At 41.1% G+C, this 23,127-nt stretch overlaps 1 protein-coding gene across 2 annotated transcripts in view; it reads left to right on the top strand.

Annotated features, from left to right (window-relative positions):
- Positions 1 to 11,324: 11,324 nt before the first annotated feature.
- Positions 11,325 to 23,127, top strand: part of NT5DC1 (5'-nucleotidase domain containing 1) — a 143,059-nt gene continuing 131,256 nt past the window's right edge. For both annotated transcript variants that reach the window (XM_021693308.2, XM_021693307.1), the window contains exons 1-4: positions 11,325 to 11,576; positions 17,495 to 17,586; positions 19,003 to 19,074; positions 20,840 to 20,946. In XM_021693308.2, coding sequence (XP_021548983.1) covers positions 11,484 to 11,576; positions 17,495 to 17,586; positions 19,003 to 19,074; positions 20,840 to 20,946 — 364 coding nt within the window. In that variant the 5' untranslated portion in view covers positions 11,325 to 11,483. The remainder of the gene's footprint in view (positions 11,577 to 17,494; positions 17,587 to 19,002; positions 19,075 to 20,839; positions 20,947 to 23,127) is intronic.

Raw genomic sequence — 23,127 nt, 5'->3', positions numbered from 1 at the left:
GCAGGTATGCACACGAGAGAGCAAGAGAGATGGAGAAGGACACGTGTGGACCCAGAGATTCTGTAGCACGTGTGTACTCTCCTTGGAGTACTTTCATTTTGAGGAGCGAAAAAGGAGAAAGATAAAAGGAGAAAATGGACACGTTCTTTATATTGCTTACCTGGCTAATTTCCAGACGAGACTAACAATAAATTATGCATATATTGACAACTTCACTCTCAGGAGCATTTATTCAAACATTCTCATTAAGAACTCTTCGCACATCCAAATGACATTTTTAAAAGAGAGCTTTAAGAACAAGAATAAATCACAGCGAATACTTTCCAAGGGTCAACTGTCATAATGAAGAGAGTTTAGTAGTCAGGGTTGTCTCAATATAGACAGAATCTATTAATAGAAACTAGGAGAATTCTGTGACCCTCATGATAAAACAACAAAGTGTTTAAAATCAGTATTTTTCTAAATGATGTATACTATTAAAAATTAAGCATTGCTGGGTAAGTTAATTCTTAGGTTCCCAAAATGTTGGCTTAGGCCATTTTTACCCTGTGATTATATAGCCTGCATGTGAGCTTTTGGTGTAGAAAGTGAAGAGTCTACCAAAGGTCAAATAGAAAATTAGTGCCTAATACTTACACTAGTATTTCACAAGACTAAAAATTAATGGTTGTCAGAACACTGCCTGAAAATTGTGCCTCCAAGCGATTAAAATCTTTATTATAAACCTGTGAAATGTAAATCCTGATTTATTGATTACTGAGAACATGGGATTCAGAGTCAAACACAGAGCCTCCTGCATCCCAGTAAGTGCTTCCAGGCACTCATTCAAAATTTCACAATGGATGAAGATACAGAAATTAGGAAATGGAAATTCATTCATTCATTCAATGGATATTATATACCAGGTTGTGCACTAAGAATTGAGATACAAAGATGAACAAAACATAGTTCCCAGTCTGGAATAATTTACAGCTACTAGAAAAGCCTGACACAAAAACAGATACTAATAAAACAATCAAGAAGGTATCTCTAGGTTCCTGCAGCTAAACAAAATAATGTTATTTCCAAGGGTGATGTGGGAGGTAGCTTGCATGGGATTGGAAATCAGCAAATAAAAGAGGGTGTGATGGTCAATTTATTGAGCCAACTTGACTGGGCTAAGGGATGCCCAGAGAGCTGGTAAAACATGAGGCTGTCTCTGGAAGCCATTTGAATCAGTAGACTGAGTAAAGAAATTTGCACTCATCCATGAGGTTGGACATCATCCAATCTGATAAGGACCTGAACAGGAAAGAAAAACAAAACAAAACAAAACAACGTGGCGGGGAGGGGGTGGAGAAAGGACAAATTTGTTCTCTCTGCTTGAGCTGGGAAATCTACCTTCTCCAGCCCCTAGACATCAGGGTTCCTGGTTCTTGGGCCTTTGGACTTGAACTGAATTATCCCACTGGTTTCCCTACTTTCCTACTCTTCAGACAGCAGATTTCAGCCCCCATAATTGCATGAGCCAATTCCTATAATCCATCTCTCTCCACACACACACACACACACACACACACACACACACACACACATCCTATTGGTTCTGTGTCCCTGGGGAACACAGCATGAGGTGAAGAAGCCATACCAGATTGGCTTCTACCTCTATTTTATGTACAGTATTATAATTATTAGATATGTAATCTCCCTCTCTAAACTGAAGGCCCCTCTAGGGAAGGTACCATTGTCTACTTTTGTATTCTGGTATCTATCATGGTGCCTGGCACATGGTAGACTCTCAATAAACATTTGCTAAACTAAGAAGCCAAGAGTTTACTACTACTTAAAAAAACCAAAATCCTGATTCAATACAGCATTTCAACCAAAAAAGTGCCCAGAACACACTATGTATGCTAAGATATTGATCAGGTCCACCCTATCAACCTTGGAGGAGGCTCAGAGCTTTAAGAGCCCAGGCTGCTCCACCTATCGGGGCCAGATTCTTCTGTTTGCTTCAACATGCTAAATAAACATTACTATTTTCTATGTGAGCCATGATGTGAACAAGTTAGGAAAACACTGGACTAAAATATTTGTGGGAGTTTCCATAGAGTTTTGCTACTTTGAATCAGGGCAGAGAATACACAGAGTAGATCACAGATGGAACAGCAAGAGAAGAATACAGAATGAACAGTGGATTGGAGACAGACCGACTAGCAGAGCGACACCATTCCCAGATACATTCTTACAGAATGGAATAAATTTCATTGACTATACTGAAATGAATAGCTTTTAGAATAATAGCCACTGTAGCAGATGGCACTGATGCCCCATAACACAATTCCTTAGCCCACTTCTGATTTTAGCCACATCTCACATGAGAGCTCACACTAATAGTGTCCCACCTCAACAGAACCATGCAAGGTCTTTCTCCTTTGTGCCTGAGGATCTTCTCTGAGGTTAAAGGGGCTCCAACTCACACACAGCCTGAAAGTCAGGTGGCAGGTAACCCTCAAGTATAAGAGAACAGGAGCCAACAGATAAATAGTCAGACTTTCCTTCCAGTGTGCAATTCTGGGAAGGATCCTCTGTGTTTCATGAAACATCTCAGTGGAATTAAAGCACTGTTGCCTACAACATTGACCCTGATGTTAACCTTTCGTATTGTTATTGGCTCTTATTCTACTATTTCACTGCTGATTTCTGGGACTGCCTCTTAATAAACCACCTGCAGGCAAGTTTTTGTCTCAGGCTCTGTGTTTAGGACAACCCATCCATGAGAAAGATGCAGTACTTATACTAACCTTTGAGTAATTATGGATTTTCTGCAAACAGTAATAAGGGACAGACATGAGAACTCAACATTTCAGTGCACACTGGTGTGAAACAAGAACCATAAAATCAACTATGCCTGGAAGAAGAGAAAGCTTGACCTTTTGTTATCTTACCGTAACAAAAACTTCTGGTAACTTAAGGACAAGGAAGTTGGAAATAATGTCACAAATCACTATATAACATTCCTGTTGCTTATATTCATGTGTATAATTGTGTACCATAGAGTATGTAATATGAGTGAAGTCATTTTCAGCTAAAATGTTTAGTAGCTTCCTAAAGTCTCTAGTTCAAGATTTCCTCTTAGATATTGTCATAGTTCAATTTCTCAAATCTAGATAATATTGACGATGGGATTCTGGTGCACAGAGCAAACAAAGCCAGGGACATCTGACAAACTCAATAAGAATTTACAAATCAGTGACTGATTGGTTCCTTAATAAGGTTATCTCTCCTTGAGTGCAAACTCATTACCTTGGTTCTTAAACTGTACATGTAAGGCTGGACTAAACAGTGCCAGGAGATGTGTACCTTACACAAGTGCGATTTCTTATTATCCAACTCCATTTCTAACTAGTGCTCCTGAGGTATAACTAGCTAATGTGGGCAAAAATCAACAGAACTTTCCTTCATCTCGTTGAAAATGGTGAAAGAGTTAACAAGCAGCAACCGCAGAATGACCAGACAATTGTTCCTTGTGCTGCCCATCCCTGCTCCTGACATACCCAGCCACGTTTTTGAAGGACCATAAGCCTCCTGTGAGTGGGAACTGTGGGAGGAAGTAGGGAGCAGATGTGGCCCGGGTTGGGATCACCTATCCCGTGGAAACCCACACTGGCCAACCAGAATGTTTGTGGTTGCTGCTTTCCACAAATCCCAATCAGTCTGAGTGGGTAGGGAGGTGTGAAGAATAAAGGAGGAAGGAGGTTTAAAAGCAACTTTCAACCAAAGATAGGAGAGATAATACATGATTTTCTTTTTGCTTCCTAACAAGTCTTTTGGCCACTACACTGATTTTGTTAGATGGAAAGATCCAACACTACACAAATTTAGAAACCTAAACAATAGACCTTTGTTAACATCTTTCTGTGTTTTTAACAAGTAGATTTAAATAGAAGTCATCTTAAAGAAAATTAATAAAGTAGATCACTATATTAAAGTGATTGCCATTTTGATGGCAAATACCTTATACTGCATCTCAAATTTTTTTTTCAAACAGTATTTATTTCTTCATTTCTTCATGTGTAAAGTAGGTTTCTTTAAATGGCATATACTTAAATCTTGTTTTGGTCAAGTCTGACAATCTCTTTTCATCTCTCTTTAGATCATTTATACTTAGTATAATTATCGATATGTTTGTATTTAAATCTATCATATTGCTATTTACTTCCTATTGCTCTCACCTATTCAGCATTTCTTTTGTTTTTTTCCTGCCTTCTTTTGTATTAATTGGATGTTTTTCAAAAATCCATTGTAGAGAAATGATGGTTGGAATGTTTAGCTAAAAACAGAAGTAGGGCAAACTATGGAAAAGTAAGTTAGTACCACTTCTGAATATACAAAGAGATTTCCCACAGGATCATAATACATTCCATTGTTTTACATTTTCTTCTGAGAGAGAATGTTTAGAGTCTTACAGTAAGTATGCTCTGTCTGTTAGGTATAACAATAATCTATTAATCCTTTCACTTTGCCAAGAAAAGACAAACTGTTACATAGTCAATGTCCAGAAGTTACCCTGTTACCTAAGATTTTTCTGGGACAGAAATCCTAGATGCCTAGAATTGGATTAAATATGTCAACAAATTAATAAATCTTTTTTTTAAAGATTTTATTTATTTATTTATTTTTGTGAGGGAGCACGAGTGGGGTGGAGAGAGGCAGAGGGAGAAGCAGACTCCCCGCTGAACAGGGAGCCCGATGCGAGACTCGATCCAGGACCCTGGGATCATGACCTGAGCCAAAGGCAGATGCTTAACCGACTGAGCCACCCAGGCACCCAATAAATCATTTCTAAGACTACTGATACTCATTTATACATTGCTTTTCAAAAGGGCTGGTGTGGAGTATTTTTGTTAAGAGGAGTAAAAAAAAAAAAAATAGTGGAGAAGGGTGGATGGGCATGAGATACTCAATTTTTCATGCCTTTTTTTCAAATATTAAATAAATATCATTACTTTTAAGAACACTTTCAAATATCTAATTTTACAGATAAGAAAACAGAGACAAAGTAATTAAAGAATAAAAAAATATCAACTTAGAAGAGGTACTTGTTATTCATTTAATGATACTCTTGTACATCATAAGAAATACATAACTGGAGAAAAATCAAAGACAAAAATACACAGGTGAGATGCATCCAGTCATTTAAGTCATAAAAGTAAACATGCTGCTCAAGAGCCCTGGAGACAAAGAATTTATGGATTCTTACCTGAGCCATGGGGAACTCCACACTGACTGGATCACAGTTTATAAGGCATTCCTAAAATATGTGCATATTTGGATGCCCTTGAGGACTCAAAATTCTAACACACTTAAATATTTGAAAATTTGGAATCAAAACATAAATGGAAAAAGAGGAAAGAAGGGCCATGGATGGATGTAACAACCATTTCATTGTGCTCACATATTTTTTGCTACTATTACCACTGAAATGCTAACCAGCCTCCAAAAATACCTCCTAAGTTTCCCATAATCCCTTAGGAATACCAAATCCTAGGTAAGAAGGCTTGACTTAAATGCATCCATTAGCCTTTGTTTAGATATTTTGCTCATACTAGTATAATATTAAAATATTAACAGATTGGTTTCAAATTTTCCCCACCATTTAGAAAGTATTAAAAGTTTTCTCTAGGTCCAGTCCTCAGAGGAAGATTTTCTGTAGCAGTTTCTTGGTTTTGTATTCCAGCATGGACTCTAGACTCTAAAGCAGAAAGATCGTCTCAAATGCTGCATTAGTTTTCTAGGGCTGCCATAACAAAATACTGCAGACTGAGTGGCTTAAATAACGGAAATTTATCTTTCACAGTTCTGGAGCTTAGAAGTCCAAGATTAAGATGTCAACAGGTTTGGTTTCTTCCAAGGTCTCTCTCCTTGTCTTGTAGACTACTGCCTTCTTGCTGTGTCCTCACGTGGTCTTTCTTCCTCTGCGCGTGACACCCCTGGTATCTCTTTGTGCGTCCAAATTTCCTCTTCTAAAAGGACATCAGTCAAATTGGATCAGGTCCACCCTAGAGCTTCATTTTAATTCAATCACTTCTTTAAAGGCCCTATGTCCAAATATAGCCACTACAGGTACTGGGGTTTAGAGCTTAAACACAGTAATTTGAGGAAAGCACAACTCAGCCCATGACAAATGCCAGGACACATCTGTTTTTCAAGTTCTGGGCTTTCTGCAAGAAAAAAATTAATCATAAAAAAAATTTTTTTATTAAAGATTTTATTTATTTATTTGACAGAGAGAGACAGCGAGCGAGGGAACACAAGCAGGGGGAGTGGGAGAGGGGGAAGCAGGCTCACCGCAGAGCAGGGAGCCCGATGCGGGGCTTGATCCCAGGACCCTGGGATCACGACCTGAGCCGAAGGCAGACGCTTAACGACTGAGCCACCCAGGCGCCCCCATAAAAATTTTTTTTTAAAGTTGGTTTCAGAACGGATACAAAGTAAATGTCTCAGGTAGAGTTGCCAAAATTTAGCAAATACAAATAAAGTATATCAATTTATATCTGAATTTCAGAGAAACAACAAATAGTTTCTTCAATATTAGGTCTCATGGGGTATTTGGGACATTCAAATTTAATTAGGCATTCAGTATTTTATCTGACAATGTTAGTCCAAAGGAACAGGATGGGCAGCATTAGAGTGTGTCATTTGTATGGGTCCCTGAGAAAGAGACCCTACACCGTATCCCATTGTGAGGTTAAATCCCTTGCATGAGAAACAAGAGAAACCTCCACATGAGCTTGGGGATCCCAAAGCAGAGAGAATTGGGTCTTGATTCTCTTTTGGAATTCTGAGAGAAAACAGCTTTGCAGAGTGTCCTGTGATAATAGAGAACAATCACTAGAATAGAAACAGTGGGTCACATCTGGATAGAGGGTCTGAGGCAGCCACCCCACCTTTCCACGCCGAAACACAGACCCTCCTTTTCTGTGGCTTCAAAGCCAAAAGTTTTCTGTGAAGCTTTCCTGGGACTCTCCAAGAGAGGAGCAGAGGTTGGCTGAGTGCAGAATGGCAGCCTAACATGGTCTCATGGCTTGGATCAAAACTAAAAATTTTTCTGATGACGCTGTAACTAGAGGTGTTGCAGGGTCATGGTTGCAGCAGTCATGGTTGCTGACAGTGAGGATACCGTGGCCAGAGGTAACCAAACACTGACAGGGATGGGGAAGCAGATGTATGGATGCCATTAGCCAAGGACCAGAAGTCTGTTCCCAGACTCCCTGGCAATATGTTAGCCCTGCTGCAATTTGGAACCCCCACACCTCCCAGAAAGACAGCGAAGAAAAAGGGAAGACTGACAGTCAAACAAAGAGAAACTCACTTTAACCTGGAACTAGTTGAGTTCACCTTGAGTTTATCCACATTGTATTCCAACTTAACTGCTGGTAAATCAAGATTCCCCATAATATGCTGTTAAAGTAGACTGTTTGCACCTGACCCCAAATCTCAACATGTGTCCTAATTAATTAAATTCCAATCCATTGCTGCATCCTTAGAGATCTTGCTAAATCACAATTCTGCCATTTAGAATTTGAGCTCTCTCTGCAAGAAGTCCTTGCATATTTTAAACGTTTATTTATTGAGATACAACCTTAATGAGAAGTTTCCTACCAAAGGACTTCATCTCACCACATTCCCTCCTTCTGTCAAAAATAAATACACCCACACAAAAAAATAAAATAAACATATACACACACAAAAACCACAGTAAAATTTCTAAGTAGGCGTCTCTTCTTGTGGCAAGAGCAGAAAGGGAGAATAGAAAATCACTTTTTTTATTAAGAAACTTAAGGATTATTAAAGAAATCAAATTAAAAATATTCCTAATGCAGAACTACTGCCATCTTAAGGCCACTGCCCAGTATTACAAATCAGCTTTTGGATCTATTTAGCTAAATGACTAATATTTAAGTGCTACCGAGATTAATTTTTAGGCATTTATATTTTTTTTTTCAAATTACTAAATAAACATTATCATTTCCCTTTAAGCAAATTATATGATCCAGGGAAGATGTGGCGATTAGATTGTATAAAAAGTTAACATTGCAATGTTTACTTTGGGGTATTTAGAAAAGCAGTTTTTTTTATGGGTTTTTTTGGGGGGGAGCAGGAAGAAAAAGAATCTTAAGCAGGCTCCACGCCCAGTGCCAAGCCCAATGTGGGCCTCAATCTCACGGTCCTGAGATCATGACCTGAGTTGAAATCAAGAGTTGGACATTTAACCAACTGAGCCACCCAGGCACCCCAGAAAAATACATTTTAAACTAACGAAAGAATAAACAAACAGACCTCTCCCTGCCCCCAAATAACAGTTTGGTAAATAACATTTACAATGTAGATATCAAATTGCAGTATTTTAAATTCACAAAAGATCATTTAGTGAGTTATAGAGTCTAAAACAAGCTAGCTGATCACAAATTATTTAGGTAAATAACAAGTAAAAGGCATACCTAAGGTTAAAGTTGCTAAGTTATAGTATTAACTGTATTAAAATATAGGTCAGTAGTAATGATGAAATTCAATTCTAGAAAATCAGCAAAAATATAACTTATTTCTGAGCATTTCTAAATTATTTCATAACTTTCGAGTTAAAAGGAAAACTCAGTACACGGAATACTAAAAAAATCCTAAAATTTCACAGCATAGTATTAATATTATACTCAAATAAAAATACCAAAATCCTTAAAACCAACAAATAACTTAAGCAAAAAAACTTAAGCAGAAGTTCATGTCATTTAGGGATCTTTCAAATGCAAATACTATTTACTAAATTTGACCCAACATCATTGGTTAGGGTCAAATCTCCTTAATTAATGTCTTAGTTTGCTGAGACTGCCTTAACAGAATACCACAGACTTAGTGGCTTAAACAACAGAAAATTATTTCCTCACAGCTCTAGAAGCTGGAAGTCCAAGATCCAAGGTGCCAGTTGGGTAGGTTTCTGGTGAAACACTCCTTTTTTGCTTGCAGACTGAATCTTCTCCTTGTGTTCTCACATGGCCTTTCTTCTATGAATGCTTCAATGTGGTATCACTACTTCTTTTTATGACACCATCATATTAAATTAGGGCCCTACTCTTGTGACCTCATTTAACCATACTCAAAGTCCCTATCTCCAAAAATAGTCAACAGTGGGGCTTAAGGCTTCAACATATGAATTTGGGAAGTGGGGAGGGAACGACAATTCAGGCCACAACACTGACATATTTAATATTATCACTCAAAGAAACAAATTATTTGGTCTAAGAACATTGAACTCTTTCTTGGTTGATAACAGAACAGCTGTGGTATTTTATCAGTACATGTGATAAAAGTTTAATGTACAGGAAAAAAAGGAAACATTTTTATGTGAAAATAAGCCCTATGAAGCAAAGTAAATGTTTATATTTAAGTTCATGATTAGGTAAGGAGTGGGGGTGGGAGAGGGAACCATCCCACATGTTCTTAAAGGAGTTAGAATGAGGTGTGAGGTATAGGCCAGGAAAGGTGAATATAGCTCAGGGAGGGGTAAGAACTCTCAGGATGCCTGGAGTGCATTGTTTGCTAAATTCTCCCACAAAATGTAAATGTCTAGACTCTAGCAGAGAGAGCTCTTTGGACCTGAGGAATGTAAGAAATGTACAGCTGTCACTCAGCAAGCAGAAATGTCTGTTAATGAGCCTGTCCAAGTCTAAGGGCCAACTCCAGTCCCAGGGATACTTACATCAGGAAAAACAATCCTTTTGTACTCTTGCCTCCGGCAATGAATGCACTTGTACATTTACATTACTAAGGGAAGTCCCTAAAGTGGGTACAAGATACCCTTCAAGGAAACTTCCGGCCTTCAACGTGTAGTCTACCTGGCAGTTTGACCTGGGCAGGCCTACTGCAGGGGGCAAAGAGGACCATTAAAGTCAATGTCCCATGGCCAACAGAGTCATAAAAGGGAAATAGCTACAAACTGTGAATCAATCCAGGTTCTTCTCTTTTGATTCACGGACATTAAAAACATGGTTGTTGGACTCTTATCAGTCAGTGAACAACAGCTCAATCTTCTTGAAGATTCTTTCCTCTTCCTATTCCAGAGAGATTTGTTTGGGGCTTTTTTCTTTTCTTTTTTTTTTTTTAATTTTATTTTATTATGTTATGTTAATCACCATACATTACATCATTAGTTTTTGATGTAGTGTCCCATGATTCATTGTTTGGGGCTTTTAAGAGCTATAATGGAACAAGTATTCAATTTATTCAAATGGGCCCACTAGGTATAATAAATATCCTACCTAATTGAACTATTTATTGCACTAAATTAATCCCTTGATTGGTCTATTGGTCTCATAAGGGTTAGTATTTGTAAGGGTTAAATGTAATTCTCAATGAATTATATTTTCATTATGTCATAACTATTGATTTTTTTTCCATTGGACAATGTTCCTTTAAATTTAACACAAGGAGTACAAAGATAATAGAATTACATTTTCTTTTTTAAAATGATATTGTATTTTCTCTTTTAAATAATTTTAAAGATCTCAAAGTCCTAGCTTTTCATATGGGTTCTCAAAATTAAATACCTTAAGCATCCATTGTATGCAACTTTTCTCCTATACACAGAGAATTGAGAGAATTCAGATTATTGCCACCTGAATCATTTTGTGCTCTATAAATCTTAAAACCATCTGTTTGCATAAAGTTTTCTATTCCGTAGCATGTTCTATCAACTTTCTGCTGTCCTTTCATAGAAAAATTCATTCCAATAAAAAATAGGATAATCAAGTAACAAAATAGCCAACGTTGATTTTTTAATCAGCGTTATTTTGCAATAATGGTCCTTCAACTCCTTCTAATAAATTTATTTTCTAATGCACTCCAGAGGGGAAATAGTGAAAGGTTTTTTAACTACTTAGGAAGATACGAAATATTCAACCCTTAGAGAGCACGTGGGCCAAGAGATCTTCCAAATTCTAGGCTAACTGTGTCAAAGGATATTAGTGAATAGAATTTTCGCCATAATCTTACCTTATTGCGCACAAGAGCAAAGGGTCGGGTCTAACTTTACAGTGTCCTGGTGTCTGTGGCACCTTGAAAACGAAGGGGAGCCCCGGCTAATTTTGTGGCAAAGGTTATGTGCCAACGGGGACTCAGCCGCACCCCCAGGTCCATCAGTGGTGGCGCGGCTCCCCGTCATCCCCGCCTTCGGGACCGCGGGGCGGGATGGGGTGGCGATAGGGCGCCGGGACTCGTTCGGCGGCGGCAGTCGGCGCGCCGCGCGAGGGGCGGGGAGAAGCGTGGCCGGGGGCGGCGCTCGCGGGCGCGGGAAGCACTGGAGGCCGACGCGCTGCGTCCCGGGTGGGGGCTGCAGCCCCGCCCCGGTCCCGTCCCGTCCTGGCCCGCAGCGTCCCGCAGCGTCCCGTCCACTGGCTCCTCGCACCCTCCCGGCGCTCGAGGAGCTCTCCAGTGCTTCCAGCGCAGCCATGCCTCAGCACTTCTCCCTGGCCGCCTGCGACGTGGTCGGCTTCGACCTGGACCACACTCTGTGTCGCTACAACCTGCCCGAGAGCGCCGTGGTGAGTGGCGCGGGCTGCCCGGGGCGCACGGCGTGCACCTCGATGGCGGCCGGGGCTGGACTTCCGTCCGGGCTCAGGCGGCGAGCGCTGCCGGGGGCCTGCAGCCGCCACGCCTCTGCGCAGAACTCGGCCTCCCGCCGCGAGGCCGGGCGGAAGTGTGCAGCCCCCGGGCCCTGCCCGTGCGCTCCGCACCGCCTTATTGCGCCCAGCTATTAGCCAGCTTTGAGAGAGCGGTGGGGAAGAGAAGGGGCAAATTGTGCAGAATCGGGCTGGGGAAACGATTCCAGGGGCGGGGCCAGGGGAACTGGGGGGTGTCTTTTGCGGATCCCTGGCCTTGGAACTTCCCTGCAAGTCATTCTGGGCTCCAGCAGCGCTCCGATACAAGCCACCTGGGCTTGTATTTGCCCGGTGTGCATTTTTCCTTTTGCGTGTCCATGCGACCACCTGTCAGTTTTTTTTTTTTTTTTAAAGATTTTATTTATTTATTTGAGAGAGAGAGAGCATGAGAGAAGGGAGGTCAGAGGGAGAAGCAGACTCCCTGCCGAGCAGGGAGCCCGATGCGGGGACTCGATCCCGGGACTCCAGGATCATGACCTGAGCCGAAGGCAGTCGCCCCAACCAACTGAGCCACCCAGGTGCCCCACCTGTCAGTTTTTAAACACTGCAGTCAGGGAGAGATTGTGTGGTGTATTGGAAGGAACGCTAGCCGAAAAGCCATGAGAATCTTAGCCCTAATTTTGTCTTCTACCAAGAGACGCAAATGAACATTTACTGCGCACTTCCTACGTGCACCATGCCCCCTTTGAATAAGTTCGAATCCTAACAACAGCCTACTAAGTTGGGGGTCTTCCCAGAACTTTGGAAAGAAGGGGGAGTGGAGTATGTCTGATTCCACACCCTCAGGTGAATTGTCCTTCCTCCCCCATTCCTTTGGTTTCATACAGAAACTGATGTAAAAAATTCGCAGAAATTTTTTAGTCAAAGATCTAAGCATCTAAGCCTTTTAAAAGAGCTGACTAGGAGCACAGTGGTCAGAGCAGGGCTCCACGCCCAGACTGCCCAGCTTAGGGCACCAGCGTGTCCATTACTAGTTCTGTGACCTTGGGCAAGTTCCTTAACTTTTTTTCAATCCTCAGTTTCCCCATTTATAAAATGACACAAATAATTGGATTTACCGCAAAAGGTTGCAAGAATTAAGTGAGGAGTAATCGATGTATAATGCTTAGAGCAGTGTCTGACCCATACAAGTGCTTTTATGGTTACCATCCAAACCATTTTTAAGCCTCACCATTTAGGTTAGAGCTCTGGGCCTCTGGTACAGACATTAGCCTGTGCTGCTGCTCATCAAGGTGAGGTCAGTGCCCCATCGGAAGTTCAGGTACATGTCAGAGGTCAAAACCGAGTGTCTGAATTGCTCATGTGCTATATTTATGTACAGATGCTAAAAAATAAAAAAGGTGTACCGTTCCTGCTGTTACACTTTTCTGCTTTCCTTCTATACAGGTGTTTCCTTGGTCATACTGAAAGTTGAGAAGGCTTTTCCTCTTGATCCTTTGGCTACTACTTTTTCTAGATCTTTGATTCATATTTTCCTTCCTCATGTGCCTTTCAAATTCCTTCCTGGAAAATGTGAGTTTTCTTGCATCTCTTCTGTGGCCACCTTCATCTGAAGGAAGTATTATTAAGCCACTCATGTTAAAACCCATTTTGTGCATGTGTGTGCATCACATCCCAGAATGCAAGATCCTCGAAGACAAGGATTCTTTTCTACAAACCTCAAATATAAGGGAGGCTTAAAGATTGAAAGAAACCTAGTGTGTTATGGATCCTGTTTGGCTCAGAAATCTTTTATGAAATGTCAGCAGTTTGCTTGCTGTGCACCATAATAGAGTTGGGTACAGAGATAGACACAGGCTTTCCAAGTGGCCATGTATTGGGTGAAGATGCGAAAGAGCTGGTTTCAGTGCCCTGTGGTGAGGGCAGTATTGGACCTTGCTGCAGACTGTCTCCTTGTTCCTGGAGGCCCTCCCTCCACCACACCACTCCTCTGTCAGATCTCATCTTAAATAGCGTTCCTTTTGGAAAGCTTTCCCCTGCCCCCTAAAGTTTACCCTTTCATTCCCATCCCACCTCCAGTTTTCCATAAAACCTTTTAATTTCTCATAGCGTGTAAGCAGCTTAAAATTTCCTGTTAACTTGTTGGAATCTACCCCTTGAGTCTAGAGCCGTGACTCCCTGACATCAGTATCTCTGACAGTTTCTTGTGTGTTCTGTGTGCTGAGCTGCATGCTTGGCATATACTAGGTTCGATCAGTAATTGTGGAATTACTGAATAAAAAATAGGTATTTTAATAACTGAATATGGTGCAGCCACTATTCTAATAAGCATTCAGTGTAAATGAACTGGTTAGATCTTTACAACAACTGTGAGGTAGTTGCTTTGTCACAGGCGTCATTTAGCGATGAAGATAACGAGGCACAATAAGGATGAGTAGCTTATCCAGGATCGTCCCACTAGCGGGCTTCTGTTCCCACCACCGTGCTGTATGTGTGCCACAAGGCCTAGAGGAGCCGCCTGGAGTGACTGGTGGCTTGAGCTGGGTCCCAGTGCAGGAGTTAAAGGGGGCAGGTGAGGAGGCAGAGGGGAGCACTTCGGACAGAGGAAATACAGCCAGGGCAAGGACCTGGACATGAGAACTCTGGGAAGTGCCGGGTGTCCAGCAGCAGGCGAGGAGCTGCAGGAGAAAATGGTGAAGTTAGTGGTGACTACGTCATGGAACACTGCAAGGGCCTCTCCCATCAGTGTCATAGGCATTTAATAAATGCAGAGTGTTATGCAAACGGGACTGGATGTGTCAGCTCACCTAGGGGCTCAGGAAAGCCATCCTGGAAATGATGACCCCTGTGCACCTCCTGGGGTTGCAGACTCAGAAGTGGATGGGGCCAGGCAGTTAGCCCCGATGTGGGAGTTGGGGTGGGGCCTGGGACAGCCAGGAGATTGGGTTTGCCTTCTGAGGACACAACCACACTCAACTCTTGCCAGCATCTATCTGCCATGAGGAAGTAGGGGCTCAGTCTCTTAAAAGATCTAATTCTTTTAAGATAAGTTAGAGATCTGAACTTGTTAAAAAAAAAAAAGAAAGAAATCTGACCTTGTATGAGAAGTCTCTCAATTTTTAAATGTTAGCTCCCATTTTCAAACAGCAGGATTATAGGGTGGCGAGACAGATTTAGCACAGAAAAATACAGAGCACCCAGTTCAATTTGAATTTCAAATAACAAAAACATTTTTATTAGATGTGTGTTCTGCAGGGGATGTGCTTATACTAAAAAATTCATTGTTGTTTATCTGAAAATCGAATTTAGCTAGGTATTTCCTATTTTATCTGGCAACCTGTAGGGGGAACCAAACATCATTTGTGGTCTGCATACAACTTACAGGACATGAATGTGCAGCTGATGTGCAGTGTGCGTTATTAGTCACGTAAGACTGTGAGCGAGTCAGTGGCCCCAAAGGTTGGGAGAGGAAGGGGGCTGTCCGTGGAGGCCCTGCGCCATCAAGGTTTCTGGGGTGACTCAAGAAAATAGAAAAAGATCCAAGAACCAAGGCCTTTGGACTAGGACAGGTTTCAAAGGCACAGACTCCCTTATTTTTTCAGCACCACTATTCTCTGGTTCTCCCAGCACATTGACCTCATTCTCTCCTATTACAGAAACTTCTCCTCCATGAGGTAAGGAACACAGCTGTGGATGCCCCATTGGCAGCCCTGCTGGAGAGGGCTCCTTTCTCTCAGGAAGGTATCCAACCTCATTGGAATCACGTGCCCAGATCTTTATCAGGATTGTTAAGGGGTGAGAAAGTACAAGATTGAATAAAGTGCCTTGATCAGAGGCGAGTTTAATGGTATGCAGTGACCACTGGTAGCTTGAAAGTGGCCATGGTGGGAATATTTATACCGTGGAAATGGGCACATGGTACTTATCAGGGCCTTTTTTTTTTTTTAACTGGCATAAGACTGATAATAAACAGCAAATACTTAAATTGAATCTACTTCTATGTCAGGCACTGCTCTAAAGCACTTTACATCTGTTAATCCCACAGCACTGGTTCCCTGCAAGGCAGGATCATGATGTGTATTTTTTATTGTCCATAGTATTCTGGACCTCAGAGTGACTCAGTACATTTTTTATTGATTTTTTTTTTTTTGTGATTGAATGAAAATCCATAGAACATGGAAAGCCAATGATTTTCAGTCATCTCTGGGCTTCAGGAATCCTGTATGGCCTCACCTAGACCCTATCCTAGCCTGTAGGCCTGAAATTTTTGGGTGGTTTTAAGAGCTGTAACCATGTTTCTGAACCACCGCCAGGATTGAGAAGTGTTGATATATAGTGTTGACATAATGTGAGCTATTAACAATTGACGTGGTTCAGGGTCACACTACATTGCATGGGAGTACATGTATAGTGATTTTAATTAGCTTTAGGACAGAGAACAGCTCTATTTGACAGGGAGCTTTTGGTTTCTCTGCACTCATCTCCTGACGCTTATACCCAACCCCCAAATCCAGGCATGTGTGGGCCTCTGGGTTTCTGGACTTGGTGTGCTCCCCTCCCTCTGGATTCATCCAGCTAACTGCTACAGCTTGCAGGGGTCAGTGTAAACATCATCATCTCAGGGAGGCCTTCTTCCATCCCTTTCAGTGTGTCTCTACCTTCTTCTCCCTTGTGCCACCTCATGCTGTCAAAGAGGCTTTGGGTTAACATAGAGAAGAAGGGTCAAGTTGCTCAAGTATCTTCTTGCATACTGCTCGGTCTGATCCCGGAGCAGCATTCTGCCTCAGATTCAAGTGCCTCTGATGCTGGCTTAATAACACTCTTTGAAGGAGAATGGGGTAGGGAGAGTGTGGACCTATATCCACCTTTTGCCTCCTTTTTGCTTGGCATACACAGTTCTCTAAAAATTTGAGCCAGGTCTTTAGAAAAAATAAGACACATCACTCAAACACTTGGGATTTTGTCACTGAGAAATCAGAAGATCCATTTATCTTTGTACTTATTTCCAGAAGCTTCCTTCATCCTTTTCCCTCAGTTTTTCTTATGGCAGAGAAATAAGATATTTCCTGCATCTAATGGAAGCTCCTTGATTCCTCCTTCAGGTCATCTGCCTGGTCCCCATGTATATTTCCTTTTGAGACTACCCTGTGTCAGTGACAAAACTAAAACAACTTAGTGACAGGTTTGATGTCCTTTATTCAGGGGAAAATAATCTATGAATTGGGGAGGAACAGTGCCTCACAAGCACGGTCCACTAAGGATGGGCTGAGGATAGATGTAATGATAGAGTGGTCGATATGTTTATCATCGTGGTGATGTGTTAAGTAAGTTTACAAAGCTTTGTCAGGTCTTAATGATCTCCAACCCTTAGAATTCAGGAGTAAGATTGATAGTCATCCTTGGTTATGTAATTGTATGCTGATGGTCTAATTCTGCAATATAAAAAGACACAGTAGCTACCCGGGGCTCTCAGGGGTGGATAAATCGCTTGCATTAAAGGGGGATTGGGGCACCTGGGTGGCTCAGTCATTAAGCGTCTGCCTTTGGCTCAGGTCATGATCCCAGGGTCCTGGAATCGAGCCCCGAGCCCCGCATTGGGCTCCCTGCTCAGTGGGAAGCCTGCTTCTCCCTCTCCCACTCCCCCTGCTTGTGTTCCCTCTCTCACTGTGTCTCTCTGTTAAATAAATAAATAAAATCTTAAAAAAAAAAAAATAAAGGATTAAACTGCAGAACTTCACAATTAGAGATATTTCTCTCCCATCTGCACCATGAGTAACTCCAGTAGGTTCTCAGGTCTGAAATTAGGAATGAATAGTGAATTTTATATTTAATCTTTCTTTATTCCTTCTTGTTATTTATAGCTCATTTATAATAGCTTTGCTCAGTTCCTGGTCAAGGAGAAAGGGTATGACAAAGAATTGCTAACTGTGACTCCAGAGGATTGGGATTTCTGGTAAGTTCTTTTTTTTTTAAGGTCTTCCCATTCCCTCTGATTCTTAAATGTTGCTGATAAAATTTTAATGCTTCCTCTTCTATGGAGACATAAAGTGAAATCTGAAACTGAGTCAAAGGACAAAATGCTTTCTATATTAAAAAGTTTTATGTTTCATGAATTAAAGCCTTTTCTACTTTAAATTTAGACTTGTTTAATTAAATATGTAAATAAGCTAAAAGCTTATTGACTAATTTGGATATTTGTGTATGGCTGAAGTTTGTCATAAGTTTCAGAGGTTATTAAGAACTGTCTCTAAAATTTACATTTTTTGTAAAAAAATTTGCTTTATTGCCTTTCAAATACAGAACCGTAGAAGCGGAAGAATCATCATATTTTGAATAAATGTCTGGACTGGGACATTTGGTTTTCTATAATTTGAATAGACATTCCTATGTCTAAGAGTCTTACTGCTTACTTCTTTCCTGGGTTAGGTTTTTCCACTTCCCAAGGCTTATTTTGTCCCTCTTCCTCATCTAAACAACAAAATTAAAATCCTGTACTTTAACATTGCTCAGTGGAAAATTAATAATAACCCTACAACACACAGAAACACATGCAAAATTAATTTTAGAGCAATGATGTTCATCTATTACATATTTCTGCAATGTTTGGTTAGTCCTTTTTGATGTATCCCTTTTGTAAAAAGAAGAAACAGAAATATTTTGCTGTATAAAACTGCTGACTCTAGAAATTTTACTGTGAACCAGAGTCAGTAATGCTTCTAAAGTACCCTGTCATTTTTTGTTTAATTCTCTTGGTATTTGGTGGCCATTATACCTCCTTGCTTTTATTATTCATAATAATGAATCTGTACCCACTTTTCTCCCCAAATCCCACAAGTCTTTTACAGCGAGGAACCTAAAACTTAGTATTTGACTTTATTTTAGTGGTTTTCAATAATATGCCCTGCCCAGAGGGCAAGTTTTTATAACCTGACCCAAATGGAGGCAATTTGTGAAGAGTATAGGAGAGAACCTGGCTACAAGCTTACCTGGCAGAATATAAATGTGGGCATGCATGTGTATTTTATTTAATGAAAAACATTTGCACGTTTTAACAGAGACATACAATGATGTTCCTTTTTTGTTGTTGTTCTCTTTAAGTTTTAGATTCTTCTTTTTTAAAAGCATAAGGATTTTACAACCTAAATATGCTGTCTTTCAGTTTCCCATGTAACGATTTTCCTTATGTACTTGTTCTGTGGATGCTACTTAATTTTAGGATTCTTGGATATTCTTATTTTTTTGACTAACGTATCATTCATATGGGTGGGAGAATCCCTTTTTAGCATTGTGACTTTTTGAAAATATAGATTATTATTCTTAGGTTAGCTGAATCTGTGAATTGATTGGTAATCAGACTTTTCTATTTTAGTTGCAAGGGCTTGGCATTGGATCTAGAAGATGGGAACTTCATTAAACTTGCAGATAATGGCACTGTGCTCAGGTAATAAAATTTAGTTGTGAAGTCAAAACTTTTTTTCCAGGACACTTTATATAGCATTTGATTGTTAAGTTCTGGGTTAAATAAGATTATTATTTTTATTAATCAGGTGACAGATCCTGTGCCTATGTTTCTTTGTATGACTTGTTTGAACAATTTAAATACAGATCTGAAAGCATTGGACTTAAAGGTCTAGTTCTTTTAAATTTAGCTCACCAGAAATATTTGCAGGAAATCCAGTAGAAATTTAATAACTTGCTTCATCTCATTGACCACTCCTCCCACAAAAGAGCCTGGGGATTATGTTGTGTTAGATAAGTGCATAGTTGCCTGGAATAAAGTTAGATTTCTTTTTATTAAGGAAGAAGGATAGAATGGATGTTGGGTAGGGGTTGCTGGTCTATGCACACCTCTCCTTCTTTCTCCATTTGTCCAAATTTGTCCCTTCTGTGCAGGACTGATGTTGTATTCCAGCTCCTTCTGCAGGTTTTTCTAGTCATTTCCAACCTTCATCCATCTCCCTCTCTCACACTCAGTGCTGACGCCCTTTCCTTCCCTCCCCTTGGGGTGCACCAGGCACTTTTGAGTGTTGGAGAGCGGGACCAGTAGTTGAGAAGCTCCTGCCACCACTGCTCTGAGTCTTACAGAGGGTGCGAGGGAGTGGGCATCTGTTTCTCCCCTAACACCAATAGTAGAGGCAAGACAACATGGTCACACAGCTGTGCGATTTATTATTTATATTAACGTGATCCGAGTTGAAGGAAAGGACACTCAGCATGGGTTATCCCTGGTACATACTCTCCCTTTTGATACGTCATTCTTTTTGCACAGTACAAACTCATACTCTACCCTAGACCTTATCCTAAGGTGCAGATAACTAGAGCAGGTGTGGCCCCACCTCTGAATATTTTGTTAACTCGTTTGCACGTTTCTTGCCTTGGGCAACTAGAGGTTATTTATGTATGTAGGTATGTATACATTTGTATGTATGTATGTGTCATACTCTGTGCAGCTCTGACCTTAAACTCAGCTATCAGATTCGTACAGTGTACTTAGCCCTCTTCAGTCATAGTTCAAAGAATGTAAGGCATTCTACAATTTTGGTTCTTTCTTTCATAATTATGTCTGTCTGTCCTCCTTCTCAACGTCCCTCCCCTGAGGTCTGACCCCCTCCATCCAAGTTTTAGCTCCTCCGCAGTTTCTCCTGGATTCACTAGCTCATCTCCTTGATGCCTGCTTTCCTCCAATAGAGCAGATTCCTGTGCCATCATATGTTCTACTCCAGATTCCTCCATCTTTACATACAGCTTTCTAAAGCATTGTCCCCTTTATAGAAAGGAGCCCATTTTGATTTTTCCATTTGTTCTCACCCCATTGCTTTACCCCCTCCTTTTCCCCTGTGTTCTCTCTGCAGCTGCCACCCAGTCTGTGCACATTCCAGTTAGATTACCTTTATCTTCAAACGACAACTTCTCAGGAAAGAATTTTCTTCCAGAGAAATAGTTTCGATATTGTAGGTCTAGAGCAGCTAGCATGGGGTGGACCTCAGAGTGAGTTGCTCCTGATTACTTACTTGTCGGTAGGTGGGTGAAATGGACGAAGAACTTGGGGACATGCCTTACAGAGCCCTAAAGGGGGAAATCATCCAGTTGAAAACGGAAAAAAGAAAACTGGGTTCGTTTTAGGGGGGACCACGCATAGCAAGGCTGGAGGAAGGGGTATTCAGAGGAGGCACTGATGAGCATTGTACCCCGTCTCCCCAAACCAGGGCAAGCCACGGCACGAAGATGATGGCTCCCAAGGCACTGGTGGAGGAGTATGGCAGGAAGGAGTGGAAGCACTTCATGTCTGACGCGGGAATGGCTTGCCGATCAGGTATGGCTCGTGCGGGGCAGCGCCACCATGGCCGCCCCTTGGGTTTTGGACCTTGGACCCGTGGCGTGAGGACAGGAAGCATGCCATCTTGCCTCCTCTTGGCCCGGATGCACAAGGGAGCAGCTGTGGTTTGATAGGAACAGGGTGTGTTTTTCCACACGTGTCTCATGTCTCTTTGGCAGTTGATTCTGCTTTATTTTAGGTTTTGTTGATTCTCCTTTTACGTCCACTTGTTCTAGAGTGAAAAGACTAGCACCCAGGAATTATACATTCCTCAGTCGTCCATATTTTTTTATCAGTTTATTACATGCTCAGTCCTTGCTTTAATTTCTCCATTACCCATTTCTCCTCACATTCATACTACCCCCCATTTCTTGTTTTCTTGAATTCTCTTCTTTACTGCCAGCTCTAGTATCTTCTGTCTTCTGCCTTTATCTTTTCTTTTCCCTTATTTTAAATAATTTCACACATTTTCCCCACTGTCTTTAAAGAAATTCACCACGTGTAAACATTAAAAGGTTTCTCAGAAATGATTTGTAGACATTGATGTGCATAAATTAATAAGGAATGATTAAGACATTGTTATAAACAAATAGATCTTATTATAATTGTTAGTTTTTCATTTGTTCTAAATTTTTGTGCCATCTTCTCCCACACTTCACTTTTGAAATGCACTGTTCTCCTTCAGAAAATGTAGTAACCTGAGGGGCACCTGGCTGGCTTGGTCAGTGGAGCATGCGACTCTTGATCTTGGGGTTGTGAGTTCGAGCCCCATGTTGAGGGTAAAGTTTACTTAAAATCCTAAAAAAAGAAAAGAAAATGTAGTAACCTGAAAATAGTTGGAGGTACTCCTTGTTACAATTAGATTTGTTGTGTTACATTCACTGCCTTTTGAGAGTTTGTTTTGTTTTTGTCCTGAGATGAAAATGTCAGGAAATGAGTGCTCTTGGTAAAATAAGTTGAGAGGAAAACAGATTTCAAATTGGGGATCGAGATGGAATGCTTCCACACATCTCAAGTCCCAGTGGCTGGTGGAAGTTAAATGGGTGTCTGTGTAGCCTTTTACTCAGCCTAAAACAGAGAACGGCTATTTGCTCTCCAGAAGCAGGCAGTTGTAGATAACTTTCCCAGAAAGGCCAGGCACGGAGCTAAGTGTTTCACTCTAACTGTTCAGAAACAGAGAGTACTTTAAAGAAGTAAAGTATTTCTCAGCCAGGAAAAGAGCATTCACCCAGGATGACCCACAGTTTGCTCACTGCTCCGCCCACTAGAGAGCGCCACCTCCTGGAATCAGCAGCTTCCATCTGGTGCTCAGTTTACCCAGGAGCGCTCTGAGGATGAGCTTGGAATTTATCTCCTCTTAATTGGGTTGGTTAGGGAAGTGTTTCCCATTTATGTGCTCAGTGGTCAGGTGGTGGTGACACATAACAAAGGCCTATTGTTCCTGCCAGATCATAAGGGAAAGCTTGATGCCTTCAAAAAGGAATACTATTTTTTTAATGTAGAGACATATAAAAGAAAAAAGTGGCCTGCAATTCCACAACCCAGTTAAACTTTGTTTACATTAAAAAAAATAATGTGAGCATAGGGTTAGAAAATTTAAATATTATAGAAAAGAATAAAATGAAGAGTTAATTATCTCTAACTCCTATTGTCCCCCAGAATCCCCTTTCCTTGAAGCTTATTTCTCAAAAGTACATGAAAGGGATCATACATTTCCTGCACTGTGCTCTTTTTAATTGACGTCTTTGAGATCCTGTCACATTAGCACACACACAGATGCACCTCGTTCTGTTAAATGCTGCTGTGCCCTGCCCCGTCCAGTGCCGTCCATCAGTCTGTTCCTAGTACACGTTTGCATTGTGTCTGGCGTTTGGCCGTTACAAACAAGCCTGCAGTAGTGTTTTCATACGTGTGTATTTTGCACTTTTGTAGATTCCTAGAAGTGCTCTAAGGATATATAGGTTTAAAAATTTTAGGGCAACCCTCTCAGGTCCCCTCCATCTTTGGGAGCTTTATACTATCACTCAGTGAACTTTGTTTTACTATCATTCAATAAACTTTGCTTTGCTGCCCACCAAAAAATAAAATAAAGTGGGTGCCTGGGTGGCTGAGTCGGTTAAGCGACTGCCTTCGGCTCAGGTCATGATCCTGGAGTCCCGGGATCGAGTCCCGCATCGG

The sequence above is a fragment of the Neomonachus schauinslandi genome, chromosome 8 (assembly GCF_002201575.2).
Source record: "Neomonachus schauinslandi chromosome 8, ASM220157v2, whole genome shotgun sequence".
In the NCBI taxonomy this organism is placed as follows: Eukaryota; Metazoa; Chordata; class Mammalia; order Carnivora; family Phocidae; genus Neomonachus; species Neomonachus schauinslandi.
The sequence above is the reverse complement of the archived record's forward strand: the minus strand, read 5'-3'. Positions and strand labels throughout refer to the sequence as shown.